At 40.4% G+C, this 18,921-nt stretch overlaps 1 protein-coding gene across 3 annotated transcripts in view; it reads left to right on the top strand.

Moving 5' to 3' along the window:
* ACO1 (aconitase 1) overlaps positions 1-18,921 on the top strand; it is a 68,381-nt gene that overhangs the window by 37,182 nt on the left and 12,278 nt on the right. For all 3 annotated transcript variants that reach the window (XM_005581561.4, XM_074017353.1, XM_065530430.1), the window contains 11 exons: positions 151-322; positions 2,899-2,999; positions 4,125-4,241; positions 5,385-5,544; positions 6,847-6,982; positions 8,616-8,700; positions 9,605-9,761; positions 10,928-11,052; positions 12,914-13,018; positions 13,745-13,887; positions 15,435-15,582. In XM_005581561.4, coding sequence (XP_005581618.3) covers positions 151-322; positions 2,899-2,999; positions 4,125-4,241; positions 5,385-5,544; positions 6,847-6,982; positions 8,616-8,700; positions 9,605-9,761; positions 10,928-11,052; positions 12,914-13,018; positions 13,745-13,887; positions 15,435-15,582 — 1,449 coding nt within the window. The remainder of the gene's footprint in view (positions 1-150; positions 323-2,898; positions 3,000-4,124; positions 4,242-5,384; positions 5,545-6,846; positions 6,983-8,615; positions 8,701-9,604; positions 9,762-10,927; positions 11,053-12,913; positions 13,019-13,744; positions 13,888-15,434; positions 15,583-18,921) is intronic.

Genomic DNA, 18,921 nt, shown 5'->3' with positions numbered 1-18,921 from the left:
TAAGTTTTGAAAGTGATCACAAATGTGTTGGGCTAATGTATTTTTTGGGTTTACTGACAAGACTAGTTTATAAGAAGTGCAAGATGGTAGTTCTGCATTTTGAATGTGGGCCGTCAGATCTCCAACTTTTCTGTTGTTTCTGCTGCTTAGCACCTCCGCCAGGTTGGGGTAGTGGGCAGATTTGTCGAGTTCTTCGGGCCAGGAGTAGCCCAGTTGTCCATTGCTGACCGAGCTACAATTGCTAACATGTGTCCAGAGTACGGAGCAACTGCTGCCTTTTTCCCAGTTGACGAAGTTAGTATCACATACCTGGTGCAAACAGGTAAGTGAAGGGCCCCGAAAGCACAGGGCTCTTTGTAAAAGTTTGACGAAACACTGAGAATCTGAGCACTGCCTTCTGCCTCTGCCCAACAGAAGGCACTGGGTTACAGTTACACATTTTTTTTTTCCTCCATGGAGTCAAAATGGGTTTTTGGGATTTAAGGAGTTAATATGAGATAGAGATGGTATGGCCAATAGAAAGAGCTCAGAGATTACAGAAGCCTGGATATTTATACTTGTCCTCTACTACTAGTTTTTTTGACATTAAACAAGTGATCTTAGTAATGGTTACTGTTGTCTGTTGGGTACTTGCTGTGTACCAGGCACCTGGTATGTATTTGCTGTCAACCTCTTTACAAATCTGTACGGTAGGTTGATTGACAAGTTAATTATCATTAGAGAAAACTGAGGATCAGAGAAGTGTTCATCCCCAAGGCTAATAAATAGCAGAGTCAGAAGCCAACCCTGCAACTGCCTGGCTCCAAACAGAAACAGCACTCTGCAACACCCCTCTCAGGGATGTCCGAAAAATGAAATGAGGCCAGGCATGGTAGCTCACTCCTGTCATCCCACCACTTTCGGAGGCCAAGACAGGCAGATCACCTGAGGTCAGGAGTTCGAGACCAGCCTGGCCAACATGGTGAAACTCCCGGGAGGCGGAGGTTGTGGTGAGCTGATCTCGCACCACTGCACTCCAGCCTAGGCAACAGAGAAAGACTGTCTCAAGAAAAAAAAGAAAGAAAGAAAGAAAAGAAATGAGAGGCTGCTTATGAAGGCATCTTAAATCATTGACAGATCTTTAACTCTGTATTTTTAGAAATTTGACTTTTAACTTTGAGAAAGCTTTAAAATGTGTTTCTCGTTTTAAAAACATTAACTCTTCATTCAGTCATTCATTTAGCAAATTATCAATATCTGGTCTAGTTCCCAAAGATATGGCAGTGAACAAGATTATAAAATAAAGTCCCTGCCATCAGGTAGCTTACTTTCTAGTGAGGGGGGAGGACAGTGAACAAGTGAACAAATGTGTAAGTGTGATGTGATAATGAAAAAGAAAGGGGAGGTGGCTGAAGTACTCCAGAGGTGCTTCCGCAGATGTCTGGATGAAGTGAAGGGACAGCCACTGGAAGGGTTTCATGAGAATCTTTCAGACTCCAAATAAATCTTAGTCTTCTCTCATAAACTGAGGAAATTCCTCTAGAAATAGCAAAGATTGTGATGAAAAAGTTTATTTAAAAAAAGTTTTTATTAAATATAAAAATAAATTGAAATTGATTAATACATCTTTGTTCCCCCAAAGGATTTTAAGTGAAAAAGATAAAGAACTAAAAGAACGGAATAAATAATTGAGGGAATCAACCTAAAGAAGAGAAGGGATAGTGTGCTGGATAGAGGGGCAAAAGCTGTGAGATGGATCTAGAGGGAAGGTTAACTGGTTAGTTCCCGTGGTGCTGCAGGTGGCCATTATACTTCTTGGTGATCCAGTGCCAAATTTGTAACATCTATTAAATTGAAACAAACATATTGCTTCAGAAGAGTGTAGCCCTTTCTCACAGTAAACCCTAAGAGACATTTCTCCTGTTCATCTTCATGAAGAGCATGGCATGGGGTGTAGTGAACAGCGGGCTCAACAACAGGTCAGGATACAAATACATTAGTGAAGCTCATACAGCTGTCTTTTATGAGGCCTGTGCTGAGAGCTAATGACGTTTACAATTCAGCTAAAACAAGCAGACAAACAAAAAATTCTGATCAGTGGTAGGCCAAAGGATCAAACCTTCTGTTTCTAACCATCAGAGAAATTGTGGACGGCATGTCCGTTGGTCATACTTCATGAGTATTATCTCCTACACCGGGATCTTGATAAGAGTTAAATAGCAAAGGGCTCAAGGTCATATTCCTGGTGATGCAGCATCATGAGTTAAGACTTTGAACTTCTGGGTCAAGCTCAGGTTTGGATTTTAGTTCTGCCGTTTACTGGCTGTGTTACATGAGAAGGTTACTTAGGGAGTCTTCTTGAGCCACCATTTCCTCATCTATAAATGGGAATAATCATTGTATCATAAGACTATGATAAAGGATTAGAGATTGAGGTAATACATTTAAAAGGTTTAGGGCACAGTGCCCAGAAAGTGCTCAGTAGCCAGTGGTTTCGGGTGGGGTTGGGATGGGTTTTAATTTTAACAGTAAAATCATGTGGAATGCTGAGTCTTTGTGGCCAGTTGAAGGCAAATGCATAGGCATGCTTTCACAATTAGCTCAGGCGTAAGATTCTCTTAATTAAAGGCTATACCCAAAAAGAAGGGGGTTATCTATAGATAGAACCAGAATATTTTTCAGAAAACAGTCACTTTGATAGGAACAGCACATTCATTAATGGCCCCTAATAAAAAGCAGCATCAGGGGGAGAGTTAAACCATTAGCGTGGAAGCCGAAAAATCGACAGAGCTGTTGGTGTGCGTGTAAGTGCAGCATATGTTGCATACTTACATAATTGCTGATGCAAGTATCAGTTTATAAACTTCAACCAGGAAATACTAACCTATGTTACTTGTTACTCCTTAAAATGCCTTTTAGGTCGTGATGAAGAAAAAGTAAAGTACATTAAAAAATATCTTCAGGCTGTAGGAATGTTTCGAGATTTCAATGACCCTTCTCAAGACCCAGACTTCACCCAGGTATGAGAGTACCTTCCACTGCGCATGTATTTCCTCTTCCACAAGCCTGCGATTTTAGTTGTGTTTTTTCTTGGGGGAATGCACTGGTAAGAAATTAGTCACTGCCAAGGCATTACAAGAGAACGGACTGTTAAAAGGTTGAAAAACCAAAAGGATAAGGAAATTGTAAACATAACAGAATAATATAACTTCTTACATTCCTACTGGCTTAATCATTATAAGTTAAGTGTCCCCCCCTATTTGAACTATTGATTCATGCCTCTTAATGTGGAAGACCACTGAAAGACTGCTAAAGGAATAAAAATGATACAATGGACTTTGGGGACTCAGGGGAAAGGGTGGGAGGGAGGTGAAGGATAAAAGATTACACATTGGGTACGATGTACACTGCTCAGGTGATGGATGCACCAAAATCTCAGAAATCACCACTAAAGAACTTATTCATGTAACCAAACACCACCTGTTCCTCAAAAATCTATTGAAATATAAAGAAAAATGAAAAGATTTCACTAGTGGAACAAGAGCTGTTTAAGGCTAAACCATCATTATTATAGACCTAGAAAGAAGTGAAGGTACAAACATGTCAGTAAACTGAATCCACATTTTTCTAGACCACAAGGTAAACTAGACCTGCGACCCTTGTTTGGTTTCTTATTACACTGAGGAAAGGAAATATTCAATTAGACTAAGGCCCATTTCCTGGCGTTGATAACTTAATGGCTGCATCCCTCCCAAATCACCTTAGAAGTGTAATGGTTTATGTATGATTTCAATAGATAACCCACCTTCAACCTAACTTAGCCATACAAAGCGCGATGAGCTGCCTCCAAGGATGGGTGAGTGGAGGACACTGGGCCTCTGCAGCACCCACCCTGTTCTTTCTGAGAGATGGCAAGGCTGCCTGCCTGTCTCCTGCTACTTAAGTGCCCATCATGATCTTGTGAAATTAATCGCTTAAGATTAATTAAGAGAATTAAGAGAAACATTGGCTTCCTTGTTTTTGAATGTGGTAGTTTATTTGCTTATTTTTATGGTTGTGATGTTTTAAATTTTCTGGCATGCTTTGGATTTCCTCTTTGTGGGTATAATGTAAATTCTGTAATTTCTTTTCTTTGGGGTCAACAGGTTGTGGAATTAGATTTGAAAACAGTAGTGCCTTGCTGTAGTGGACCCAAAAGGCCTCAGGACAAAGTTGCTGTGTCCGACATGAAAAAGGATTTTGAGAGCTGCCTTGGAGCCAAGGTAGGGGCCTGTGGGAAGAGGTTGAATCCTCTCGACTCTACCCCGGTTACTCAGGGTCCAGGCTTTCATCCCACTTGACATGAATCTTCCTACAGCCTGACGCTTGAGGGTGTTTATTCTCCCTTCTGAAGTCCTTAATGACTTCCTCCATTAGCCACGAGCCAAGCAGCAAGAGCCATCATAAACACAACTCAACCCACCTTTTTAAGCACGTCTGCTTTTCGCAGGACCCTCACCACACTGTTTACTCACCCAAGGTTTTCTAACTGTTGTACCTTTCTGCATGCCCCTCCCTGCCTGAAAGTCTCTTCTCCAACTCATTATATTCTGTTTTGTGAACTCCATAAAACTTTGTTCAGATACCAGCTACTCTGCATTGGGTTCTCAGAATCTCATAGCAGAAAGTCACCTTTCCTTATTGGACACTTCATGGTGCTTGGTCTGAAATACTTTGATAGCGTTCCATATTCTTTAACTTACATTGTTGGTATTTTATTTGCATGTATGATTTCTGTTACTAGACTGTACCTTTGAGAACAGGATTTGTGTCTGAATCACCTTGGGAGCCCACAAGGTACCTAGCACAGTATCTCATATGCAGTAGATTTTCAATGAACATTTCCCAAAGGAATGATTAAGATGTATGATGGATTTTATCTGTGAGACACCAGTATTATGCCAAATATTCAGTTGTACTTTGTTTGCACTGTTGATCATGATTAGTTGAATCTGGTCAAAATAGCACCTTTTTCTAAATTTCCGTAAGGTTAGAATCCATAGTCTTAATCAGTCCCTATCCATTAAACTGTACAATAATGTCATTGAGTTCAATTTAGACTAACTTTAAATTTGTAGTTTTAGCATTTACATTTTTGAGGTGGGAAGGAAGTAATTGTTACTAATTTCAGTGCAGAGTAAGACTCAGATATCATGACTGCTTTTCGTAAAGATTTAAAACGAGTAATTTTTCTGTAGTATTTCAGAGTTTACTTGCAGAATTGGCCCTTAAAATTATACTTACCAAAGTATTCCTTCTTCTAATGTGAGAACCATTGACTATATGTATGTTTTTTCCTCTAGCCAGATATATGTGTATCTTATATAAACATATTCCTATATAATATATATTTTTTCTTCTTTTAGCAAGGATTTAAAGGATTCCAAGTGGCTCCCGAACATCATAATGACCATAAGACCTTTATCTATGATAACACTGAATTCACCCTTGCTCATGGTTCTGTGGTCATTGCGGCCATTACTAGCTGCACAAACACCAGTAATCCATCTGTGATGTTAGGGGCAGGTAAGTGCATTTGACTCCATCCTCATGGTCATCATACACATGTGTAGGTGGAAATAGCCCAAGACAGGGCCCTGGGCCTTAGCGGAGTTCTATGTGTAGTTCCCTGAACCTCATCTTTTCCAGATACAGATATTTATTGGCCCATAAATATCTACACAATAAATAGTGTCCAAAGCAAAGTTTCTAAAATAGAATGCACACTGCATAATAGTCTGTCTTGAGAATTAACACAGAAAATAAATAGAGGAAAGCAAAGGAAGCTAGATTTCTGGGAAAGCCTACATTCTCATGTCAGACTTTGGAAGAAAAATAAAGCGTTATCACAGACTTTGTTCTCCGTGAAAGCCCTGAGCAGCAGGATTGAGTTCTGACTTGAATGCTGGGAGGTGTTTCTGAATGAGGCACAGGGCACTGGCTGATAAAACCTGGGGCAGCCGACCTGTTTTACAATTCTGGTTAAGTTGTTAATATTTATATACGCGGTTTCCCTACTATAAGGTCTCTTTAGTTTCAAAGTTTTTGGTCATCCCTAAAGCTTCTCTTATATCCATCCACAGACCAGACAGTGTCAACAGTTCCTTTTTATGAAGCAGACACAGGCATTAGGAAAACCTTCTTTGCCTGAGTCCATGTATTGCCACCTAAGCTTTCCCTGTCTGGTCTGGAGCAAACCAGTCTTCTGTGGACAAGTCACCAGCTTGTCTGTGGCTTTTTGTCCCCTCATGCCCCCACCCCCACTGCTCATGTTTTTGTTACTTCTGTGATACTTCCTAAGACAGAGCACCCGGTGTTCCAGTAGCAGTCTCTGTATCTGCCAAAGTCCAGCAGATCTTCCACTTCAAGATATATCTGAACATTCGATTTTTACTTCTCGGCTGACTGTTCCTTGCCAGCCAGCACACAGTTGATATAGTTACAAAAAGGGCTCCTTCAATTATGATTTTCATCCAAATCAAACATAATTAGAAAGATCATTTTCCCTCTAAAAAAATTAAAAACTCATTTTGTAATATATTCCTAAATGGTTTTAGATTTATCTCTTTTAAAAAAAAAATAAGCAAATCTCTTTCTTCATTTCCTTGCCTAGTTTTGAGTTTACTGCATACATCTAAATGACCGTTGGCCAGGGAACCTTTAGATTTCTGTTTGGCAGCAAAAACAGCAGATAGTGCCAACAGGAAGGGAGCATGGTCAGGTGGTGGCAGGAAATGCAGACTGAAGAAAATCAGGCTCTTTTCTGAAGTGTGCCTGGCACCTAAGCAGGCAGCCACCCACACTGCATCTGTGTTTACCATTTCACAGGATTGTTAGCAAAGAAAGCTGTGGATGCTGGCCTGAACGTGATGCCTTACATCAAAACTAGCCTGTCTCCTGGGAGCGGCGTGGTCACCTACTACCTACAAGAAAGCGGAGTCATGCCTTATCTGTCTCAGCTTGGGTGAGGGAGAGTTTTCTTTTGCACCATTGCTTTTGTTGAATTTTATCCCTCATGTATCTTGCTGTGTCACCTTGTAACAGATGTGAGATTATCTGATATCTAATTGCATAGTCATTTATCAGATGGTAGTTAGACTTAAACCCTTACATTCCATCTAAAGAGGTAAGTGCCCTAGAGGGATGGACTTTGCAGGACTGGAAGTTGCTTTGGGTGAATCAGTGAACGAGTGGAGAGTGAATGTGAAGGCCTAGGACATTACTGCACACTACTGTTGACTTTATAAACACTGGACACTTAGGCTACACTAACTTAATTTAAAAAACAGTTTCTTTCTTCAATAGTGTTAACCGTTGCTTACTTTTATTTTACAAACTTTTAAGTTTATTGAAACTCTTGACTCTTATAACACTTAGCTTAAAACAAACATATCATATAGCTGTTCCACAATATTTTCTTTGTATCTTTATTTCATAAGGTTTTTTCTGTTTTTGAAGTTTTTATTTTTTTACTTTTTAAACTTTTTTGTTAAAAACCAAGACAGGCTGGACCCAGTAGCTCACACCTATAATATCAGTGCTTTGAGATGCCAAGGCAAGAGGATTGCTTCAAGCCAGGAGTTTGAAACCAGCCAGGACAACATAGTGAGACCCCTGTTTCTACAAAAAAAATTTTAAACAATTAGCCAGGCATGGTGGTACATGCCTGTAGTCCTAGCTACTCAGGAGGCTGAGGCTGCAGGATGGCTTGAGTCCAGAGTTTGAGGTTGCAGTGAGCTATGATCATGCCACTGTACTCCAGTTTGGGTGACAGCAAGACCCTGTCTCAAAAAAAAAAAAACACCACGACAACAAAAAAAATCCCTAAGAGATAAACACACACTTTAGGCCTACACAGGGTCAGGATCGTCAGTGTTACTGTCTTCTACCTCCACATCTGTCCCACTGGAAGGTCTTCAGGGGCAATAGCATCCATGGAGCTGTCATCTCCTAAGATAATAATGCCTTCTGGATTACTTCCTGAGGCTGTTTTACACTTAACTGTTTTTTTTTTTTTTTAAAAAAAGAGTACACTCTAAAAGAACTATAAAACGTCAGCATGAGTTTGTTTATACCAGCATCATCATAAACAAGAAATGCCTTGCGCCGTGACATCACGATGGCTACAACATCACTAGGTGATAGGAATTTGTCAGCTCCGTTGTGTATATGTGGTCTGTCACTAACTGAAACATCATTGTGCAGTGCGTGAACGTATTCATTGCCAAATACGCTTTCTCCAATTTCCATATTATTCCTGACTTATATTTTATTCATGTGCCTCATAAAATTCAAATCTCCTTGGGATTATACAATAACAGTAGTTAAGATATTAAATGGCATATATGATTTCAACTCTTAAAATTGTTGTTTATTCAATTTGATTCCTTTTTATAAGTAAAAAATATGAATAGTTTTCTTATGCTATATGATATATCAGAATGCTCTCAAGAATGAAACTTTTAGAAATAGCACTGTACTGAACTTTGTTCATGCACTGCAATTCCTTTTTGAACAGTGGTCTCTGGAAACTGTGGCCAGCAGAAAGGCTCACTGAAGGTTATTCTTTTTTTTTGTGCTTCTCCCTTGGTGTCTAGGTTTGACGTGGTGGGCTATGGCTGCATGACCTGCATTGGCAACAGTGGGCCTTTACCTGAACCTGTGGTAGAAGCCATCACACAGGTAATTGCAGAGGTGCCTGTAGGTCTTCAGAGCAGTTGTTTCTTTTCATGTAATTTGACAAAAATGCTGGTATTTTCAGGAAGGTCCATGGAAGCAGGGGATGTGGTTTAGAGTGTGGTCTTTTGAGTTTAGCTAAAATTACTAGCTGGATAACCTTGGGCAAGTTAATTAGCCTATCTGTGCCTGGGTTTTCACAACTGTATATTGGAGATGATAATGGTATCTATTTTATAGAGTTGTGAGAATTAAGATGATGATAAACATAAGTCACTTAGTGCAGTGTCTGGCACTCCAGTAAGTGCTCAGTACTTGCTGGTTTTGACTACAAAGAGCTCTACAGCTGTTTGTTATAGGTATTGGGTTAGTGCAACAGTAACTGTGATTTTGCCATTTCAGTGATGAAGGCCACAATTACTTTTGCACCAACTTGGATAATTTGAAAATTGGTTCAAAGTGAGACAAGTCTCCACACAAATGAATCTGAACTAAATTGTTTTGGCTTGATTTTTGTCCCAAAAATGCTGAACCTTGAAAAATATTATTTGGTTTGCTTTGCATTAATTATAGAATCTATGTAAGTCATTGTGACTTCCTTTAGCTATCAACTGTTAGGTCTTTCCCACCTGTTCTTGGGCCCCAGACAGCAATAACTAGTATGTTGCCTTCTAACTACCTGGTATTTTCTCGTGAGCAGAAATCACTAAACATGTCTCTGCTTCCTTTGACCCAGAGTATCTCCCACGGGGACACCCGATGTACCCTTTTCCCCTCTAGTGGGAGAGAACCAAGTGAAAGGGCAGCTTAAAGGACTATCCTTGCGATGTGGAAACTCTTGCAAATGGTCTGAGACAAGAAGCCTAGTCAGTCTCTTTTAATGACCTGATTTTTCTCTTGCCTTACACAGGGAGACCTTGTCGCTGTTGGAGTACTATCTGGGAACAGGAATTTTGAAGGTCGAGTGCACCCCAACACCCGGGCCAACTATTTAGCTTCTCCCCCCTTAGTAATAGCATACGCAATTGCTGGGACCATCAGAATTGACTTTGAGAAAGAACCACTGGGTAAGATTTTGTTTGCGCAGCTATAATTTTTTTCCAGTGAATTCAGAAATATTACTGGAAGAAAGTTGCCGCTTTCCTTAATAAGAAATGAAGCATAGAACCTCCAGGGAGAAGACAAAGAAGAGAATCATTTCTTTATTCCCCAGTATACAGCTAAGACTTAACTGCAGTAGTTAAAACAAGAATCTACTGAGGGTCAAGGATGACGAAAGGAAAGTAGGTGCCAAAAGGAATAGACATCTTGCCATTCTGGTTTCTTCTGTAGTTCCTCCCTTTCCAGCTCTGACTTTAATTATAGGCGTTGTTTTAATATATACTCTGTAGAAACATACTGCAGATATTTCAACTTCTCAGAATTCCAAAGAAATGATACAATATCTCCTTTCCTCAGATCAGCTTGCTTGCTCTGCCTGCCTCAATCTATTCTAAGCCAAATAGATAATATGAAAACAACGTCCCTGAAATCGTAACTTTAGACGTACAGTTGATCCTTATTATTTGTGAGTTCTATACTTGCAGATTTGCCTAGTCACTAAAATGTATTTTAACCCCCAAATCAATACTTGTAGTATGTTCACGGTCATTCACAGATCAGCATAAAGGGGTGAAAACTTTATATCACTGAACACACATGTTCTATGCTGAGATCAGACAAGGCGTCACTCTGACTTCTTGTTTCAGCTCTCATGTGATATATAAGGATCCTTTGCTCAGTCTACTTAATGCCGTGCTTTTTGCATTTTTGTGCTTTTTGTGGTGATTTCGCTGTTCAAAATGGTCGTTGAGCGTAGCCCTGAAGTGCTGTCTGGCGTTCTTAAGCACAAGCTGACTGTGATGTGCATTGTGTTTAGATAGGCTTCATTCAGAAGAGTTATAGTGCTTTCGGCTGGAAGTTCAATGTTAGTGAGTCAACAGTTTCTATTAAATAAGGTGAATAAGGTGAATAATAAGCCTCACATGAAGCAAGGTTATGTATTGATTGGTGACCAGAGGCTCCCAGGAACCTAATCCTGTATTTCGTCCAGTGGCAATGATTCAGTATCCAGTCATTCAGCATTCACACAGGCTTTATAGAACATAACTACCAAGGAGAACGAGGCTTGACTCTATAATCATGAAAATTGCATATTAGAAAGTTTTCTCATTAATAAACAATTTTTCCCCAGGAGTAAATGCAAAGGGACAGAAGGTATTTCTGAAAGATATCTGGCCGACTAGAGATGAGATCCAGGCAGTGGAGCGTCAGTATGTCATCCCGGGGATGTTTAAGGAAGTCTATCAGAAAATAGAGGTGAGGTCCTACACTGCCCTCCCCACGCCGAGGATCTGAGGAAAAGCTGCTCCCTTTGTGTCCTGTCTGCAGACCTCAAGGCTAATGGGAGTATCAACTATATAAAGTAACATTTATTTCTTCAGATAACTGGGGAGGGGGTTCTCCGTCATTTTTCTTCTGTGACTCGCATTTTTACAAACCCCACCTCCCCTAAATGTTCCCGGATTTGGACAAGTCAGTGACAGCCTAGAGAAGAAAGGCCTCAGGTTCAGCTCTCCAAAACCCCACCCCTGTCTCGGACACCATGGGGTGTGTGTCAGCTGTGGTGAGGAGCCCTGGTAGTCTCTATATTGTGTCACTAAGTGGAGTCCATTGGTTGAATGCACCTCTCAGAATGCATTTTTGCACACTTAAAAAAAATTAAGGCCACTCAATAAGTACCAAGCTACTAAAATCAAACTTTCCGTACATTTTACAAATAGGAGGCAATGTATGGGGCTCAGCATTATATTCTGAGACTCTTGGATATTATTCCTTTCCCCGCCTTCTGCATTCAGCTGACCCAAGGGCTTCTGACTGCAGCTGGTGGTTTAAATGAGAGTAGAACTGTCTGTGGGAAAGGGTGATGTGGGTGTGATGTTCACACACTGCACCCTCCACAAGGTGCTCCGTGGGAGATGGTGTTAGGGAGCTTGGCAGGCATTGTGCTAAATGCATTCCTCCAAAGGCCGAGTTAATGGACCTGTGGACAGAATTCAAACCAATTTTAATGCATAGCAGCTGTCATTTGCTACCCAGTGTCTGTGTGACCTGGAAGGCCACTTCCCAAAACAGAGAGTAATTTCCTCTTTGGTACAATCTAGATTATTATGATTTCATAAGTTATTGATAAGCATATGCATTAGTTATCTATTGCTATGCGACAAATTACCCCAAAATATAGAGTTGAAACAACAAACATATATTGTCTTCCAGTTTCTGTGCATCAAGAATCCAGGCACAGCTTCACTGTGTACTTTCACAGGGTTCCAATAGTTGTCATCTGGGGCTGCAGTCTCTGGAGAAGGGTCCTCTTAGGCTCACTCATGTGGCTATTGGCAGGATTAAGTTCCTCAAGGGCTGTTGCACCGAGGTCCTCCATTTCTCACTGGCTGTTCACTAGAAGCCTCCCTCAGCAACTTGCTATGAGGGTCTCTTCACAGCTCACATGGTAGCTGGCTTCCATCAGAGCAAGAGAGACAGAAGGCAGGTCTCAGTAACCTAATCTAGGAGGTAGTCACTAGCTTCAGTCCACACTCAACAGGAGGGGGTCAACAAAGGATGTGAATCCCGGGAGGCAGGATCCCTCCTGCCATCCCAGAGGCTGCCTATCACAGTGCATATGTATGTTGTTGTTTGTTTTTCAGAGACCAGGTCTCACTTTGTCATCTAGGCTGGAGTGCAGTAGTGTGATCATAGCTCACTGCCACCTCAAATTCCTGAGCTCAAGCAATCCTCCCATCTCAGCCTCCCGAGTAGCTCGGACTAGAGGCGCATGCCACCACACCCAATTTTTTTTTAGAATTTTTGTAGAGACATGGTTTTGCCATGTTGCCCAGGCTGGTCTTGAACTCCTGGCCTCAAGCCATCCTCCCACCTCAGCCTACCTAAGTACTGGGATTAGTAGATGTGAGCTACCACACCCAGCCCACAGTATCTATGGATTTTTAAGTTACTTAGTGTGACACACTATTAGTATAAAGGAACTCTTGTGTGTGGCTATTAAGAATAAAAATGGTTTTTAGTGTACCTTTTAGCTTGAATGTATATTTTGTGTTTGCATATTAAATTTTCTCTAGAATGGGATGTGATTAGATCTGCCTTTCTTTTCTTTTTTAAGACTGTGAATGAAAGCTGGAATGCCTTAGCAACCCCATCAGATAAGCTGTTTTTCTGGAATTCCAAATCTACATATATCAAATCACCACCATTCTTTGAAAACCTGGTATGGCTTTTTATTTTTTAACAAAATGAATTCTTTGAAGGATTTCTTTCCTAATCATATCTACTTTATTACCCCATACTCTTGCTTTGACTACCCATTTTATTAAAACCTTTGCAAACCCAAGCAGATATTGGCAGGGAAAGTGTTGGGAGGCTGGGATATTTGGCTACCGTGGGCCTACAGTTTCTCTATGCAGGGGTTCTGCGTGGATGTACGCAGGCACCCTGGTGATCACCTGGACTTAAACCTAGTAGAGTCTGAGGGACTGTTCCAGGAGAACATCCCCACTGCCCACCATAGTGAACCTTATACCCATAAAAACCAGGGACATTGTCCCTGAAACTGATGATCTAGAAGTTTATGCCCTCCTGGTGGGTCACTGTGGGAAGGGGATGCAGTAGAAGTCAGGATTCCAGTTGTCCTCAGGATCTGAGGAGTTCTAGGGATGTGAAGAGAGAGAATGTCATTTGTAGCTGCATTACTGTTGCTTTTGAGGGGATATTGCCAGTACTTGACCTTTTCTTCAAGATTGAGATATGAATGTTTTGAGTAAATTCACCTTACTTTTCTTAGCATCTTTGATAAAAACTAGAACACTAGAATTTTCTGTGCATTGCTGTGGAACTGTCATCTGGTTCAGGTCCATGGGCCACCATCGTTGAGACTGATCTGGTAACTTGTTTGAGAAAACCTGGGCCAATGCTGACTTTTTGTATTCTTTGCTAGACTTTGGATCTTCAGCCTCCTAAATCTATAGTGGATGCCTATGTGCTGCTAAATTTGGGAGATTCAGTAACAACTGACCACATCTCTCCAGCTGGAAATATTGCGAGAAACAGTCCTGCTGCTCGCTACTTAACTAACAGAGGGTAAGTATGAGTGAGGCAGGAAGGACTAAAGGCAAAAATGGAGTAATGGAGTAAATGAGGCCAGCGTTTCTCTTTTCACCTGGCCCTTTAGAATCAGACTCTTCAGTGTTCACTGAGGCTTAACCCTGGGGTTTAAAAACCAATTGCGTTTTCTGTTTGCTCCTTAACAGCTTCCATGGGAGAAACGATCAACATGTGAATCCCAACAAGGGGAAGGGGAGAGGGACCTAGTGTATCCATTAGGCCCAGCTGTCATCCCTGCCCCCAGGGTGGCTGATCTTTAAAGTACAAGGCTCTGCTCTTAACCTGAGGCAGAGGCAGAACCTGACATGCATTGCCAGGTCCTGGTTGAGAAACCTAATGTTTACAGAGCACTGCTTGGAGGATTTGCAGCTTACTCATCTGTTTATCAGTTCTTCAGTAGTGTGCTGATATTCATAGGTATACCAGTATTATCAACTACTATCTCGTAGATTAATATTACTCGAGGTCAGTGGTTCCCCAGTCTGAGTTTCCATGAGAATCATGTGAGGAGATAAAAATTCCTGGTTCCTATCCCCATCTCCTGAATCAGCTCTTTCAGCGATTCGCCAGAGCAAATTTGAGGAACAGAATCCAAATGCCTTTTTTCTATTGATTTTTGACCCCTTTTGAGGCATGAACACTTCAGAGAATTGAATGAAAGCAAATCTAATGCCTTCCCAGAAAAATGCACATACCCACAACATTTTGGATAGTTTCAAGGATTCCAAGACATACTCACCTGCTCCTGAAGCCCATTAAACTCAGTCCTTAAATTCAATCTAACCATTAATTAAATCATATTAACACATCCACCCCCTAGTATTTTAAGGAACAGCTCAGTGAACTGATCACTGTGTTAATTGTAAGGTATGTTTCCTGACACTGCAAAGTTTCCTTTCACTGAGGGCCCACAGACAAGATTTCCTCTGGTTTGGGGACCAGAAATAACTGTTCTGCCTCTTTGGCACTGCTTTGATTTTTCTCTCATGGAAGTTGTAAGTTATGGTGCCAGTTGTGTGTCTTTCCTTTGCATTGAGTTCCTGATAACTCAGGGACAAATTTGAAACTATTTCTGGTTACTTTATGGAATGTATTTTGTGTTTCCCCCTATTTGTGGCTCCATCTGATTTGCCTACCGTAATTCTTTGCTTTCATTTTCTCACTTATTTTTAATTTTAGCTCTTTATCTTATATGAAGCTTTATAGGCTACCCTACTAACAAATAAAATATCTTTTTAAGATTTCCTTCTTATTTTCCTAACCAGATTTGAAAGACAGTTAACCCAGGAGAATACTGCGTTATGCCTCTCACCACCCCTTCTCACCTCTCTCTGTTCTCCGTTGAAGCTTTGGGGACAGCTTTTATGCCATGGAGAACAATGCTTAGGAGATTTAGAGAAATAGCCGGGTCTATGGTTTTTTTTGGTTGTTGTTTGTTTGTTTGTTTTTCTTTTCTTGGTGTAAGCTAAGGTTAATCTTTGCTTGCTTCACTAAGCCAGCTCCTTTCTTGCTTGCCTCCTTAGCCTAACTCCACGAGAATTTAACTCCTATGGCTCCCGCCGAGGTAATGACGCCGTCATGGCACGGGGAACATTTGCCAACATTCGCTTGTTAAACAGATTTTTGAACAAGCAGGCACCACAGACTATCCATCTGCCTTCTGGGGAAATCGTGAGTATTGTCTTCCGCTTCCTGCAGACACTAGCATTTGTCAGCCTTGGTGGAGGTTGGATATTTACAGTTACTCGTCTTTTGGTTTTAGTTTTTCTTCACAGCTCCATCCTACCTCAGACTAACTACAGTCCTCCTTGCCAGGTGTCTATATGCATAGAATCTATCACTGACAAATTCAAACCTTTTCTTGTTGCTTAAAGATTCTAAACTGTGGTTTCACCGAGTCTCGTTTCTTAGGAATTGAGCTTTGAGTGAAATTTCATTTAAAGTATTTGAAGGGGAAATACCGGGTTAAATTAAAGGGTATTTATCAAGAAGTGTTATTGTATGACTTTATTGGCATGTAATTTAATTCGTCTAGTCCACATGAAAAGAAGGAGTAGAGAGGCGCTTGGAGGTGTGTTTTGGTGCTAATGGGAGCACCATGGTCAGTGTGTTGCAGCAGGGACTGTTTGTTCCCAGCTCTGTGTTATAGTAGCTGTGGGGCCTTGAAGTTATTTCCATCTCCGAGCCTCGTTTTTCTCACCTGTGAAGTAAAAATACTACCTACCTTGGAAGAAAGCTGTGAGGCTTAAAATGGAATGAAATATAAAATCTAGCATAGATTCTGGTGCATGTCATAGGTCCTTAGTGTCACTTCCCTTCCCAGTGAGTGCTGTGAAATTGCCTGTAAACCGTTTAACTTATTTGAGAAATAACCCTGCCGACTTATTTTAAAATAATAATAGCTAATATGTCTGCGGCACTTAACCACATTCCAGGTGTTCTCCTAAGCTCTTTGCATATATTGATTTATATAATGCTCATAACAACCCCTTGAAGTAGGTACCATGATTATCTGTGCTTTAAATTGAGAACTGAAGCATAAAGAAGTCGTATTACTCGTTTAGGTCACACAGTGGAAAAGCTGAAATTAAAACCCAGCAAGTCTGGCTCAAGTCAGTGCCCTTTACCACCACACGTACTGCCTCACTCGTAACTGATTGTATTTTTGTAACACAAACGCGTTCTTTAGAGATAAGCATTGATAACCAGGACCTAGCACAGCAGATGCTTGTTCAATGAATAGCAGAGGTTACAGAATATTAAATGAAAAAAGTTACATGTTGAATGATGGAATACCCGAGAGACCAAGGGGAAAGACTTGTAGTTATAGACTTTGGGGGACCCCTAATAAACGTCACAGTGTACCACACTCATTTACAAGCCCTGTTTGACATAGAACTTCTAGTCAGATGTCTAGAGCCTCATCTTAAATGAGACAGAATAAAGGATGAATAGACATTTGAGCCAAGACTTGAACAGGGGCATGGGGGGGGGGGGGTGGGTGCAAAAAGTAAAAGAAAAAAAATTATATCCTTAGAGAAGAGTTCATTTTCTGTTGCTATGAAATAACAATCAGAAGACAAGAAAATGTTTTAAATTTACAAAGAAAATTCAAAGGAGAAGTTGATTGGTTGAGAACATTTCCTAGAATATGTAACAGAAAGATAAGAGAAAAAAATGTAAGAACTGAACTCAGGAGGCCCTAACACCTGCCTAAATAGAAGTGTTCAAAAGAGAACCAAAAAAATGCAAGAGAGGAAATTATTTCAAAACAAAACGAAAAACTACAAGTAAAATTTCTCCAACTGAATGGTCTGAGAATCCAGATTGAAAAGGCCAACTGAAGTCCCATCTAAATAATTTTAAAACTCACTCCAAGTTATATCATTGCGAAAGTAAGAGCAACAAAAGGAGAAATCTCAACGTTTCCAGAGAAAAACAGCTTACATGAAACAACAGGAAATAAGACGTGTTCCAGACTTCTTGATGCTAGAAACTTAGACTGAGGAAAATGATTTGCATCCTAAAATCTACGCCCATCAGATCACCAGTCAAGTGCACTTAAAGTAATGACACATTCAGATATTCAAAAGCTTAAAAAATAGCCCTCAATACCTTCCTTAGGAAGCTACTTGGCAACGTGTTTCACCAAAATGAGGGAGTAAATCAAAGGGGAAGACATAGGATCCAGATGAAGGGAATCCCCAGGATGCTGGTGAAGGAAGAGTCCTCTGTAACAGGAATGCAGCAAGCCCAGAGAGCAAGCAGTCGGCCCAAGTTGGAACAGGACTGAGAGCTCCAGGAATGATAGCTCCATGACAGAGATTTTAAAATGGTAAATTGCCTAATGTGTTTGAATGTCTTTAAAGGTGATTTGTACTGCAGGGCTTAATTAATGGGTAAGGACATAGAAACAGGAAAAACATAGAAAAAATGAAAATTACTGACTCCAGTGAAACATGTCTTAAATCACCAAGAAAAGGAAATCGTAGTACATTACCTGGCTCAGCTGTAAATAGTATTTACATCATCATAATCATGCAAACACCAAATGCTGACTTACCAAAAGAACTGTATCGGGAGGTTGGGGAGAAGGGAAATGTGTGGAAGAGGAGAGATTGTTAAGAAAAGTAAATCCTCAGAGTAGGAAATTGACAGATAATTTTTTAAAAATGGAGAAATCAAAAACTAGTAGTTTAAACATAATACGTAGAGATACACAGGCACAGTGACAGAAGAAAGAGCTAAATGCTGTGTTCTCTTTAGACGAGCATAAGAGTGCAGGGAGCTGTTTCTTTCTAAGCTATCGATGGCTCTCAGCATGGCGCGTTTAATAGAAAAGTCAGGAGACCTGAGTTCTAGACCTGCTTAGTCCCTCTGATCTTGGGTAACATGACGTGCTTTTCCATGAGATTGTCAACTTTGCAGTACTTTTTAAAGCACACACTTTCACATTTTTAATACCCAAAGCTAAAATCTCTGAAAATACCAGATAAGTTGTTTCTTTCTGGTCTTTGAAAGGATCCAGACAATTCAGTTAGACAGAAGAAGGTTTTCACCATTTCTGTGACAGTTTCTATGAGTTCTGTCTAGCTGAAGACATACAGAATCCTATCCACATTTAGGTAATGCCATGTGAAATTAACCACAGGTTCCATCAGTACACCAAAATACGAATTTGGGAAAATCTGTTTGAGAGTTTTCTGTAGCTCCTGTCTCTCCTTTGAGGAATGTTATCTTAGGACTTACATAGCCAGGAAAAATAATGGTACTGCTCAATCAGCAGAGATGATACCATGTCTTTGTAAAGTCTCAGTTCAGTGAGATATTCAGATTTCCTATGAGAAAACAAATCTATTTGTGTAAGATGTTTCTCATGTACTAAAATATTAATCTTTTTCTACCTTTTATTTACTTGGGCTTCCATTTGCATTTGTAGCATCTCTTCCCTTGACCTTCAAGAAGAAAGGTGACTAATAAAAGTTTGGGTCTTATATAATTTCAGAACAT

The sequence above is a fragment of the Macaca fascicularis genome, chromosome 15 (assembly GCF_037993035.2).
Source record: "Macaca fascicularis isolate 582-1 chromosome 15, T2T-MFA8v1.1".
Classification (NCBI taxonomy): Eukaryota; Metazoa; Chordata; class Mammalia; order Primates; family Cercopithecidae; genus Macaca; species Macaca fascicularis.
The sequence above is the reverse complement of the archived record's forward strand: the minus strand, read 5'-3'. Positions and strand labels throughout refer to the sequence as shown.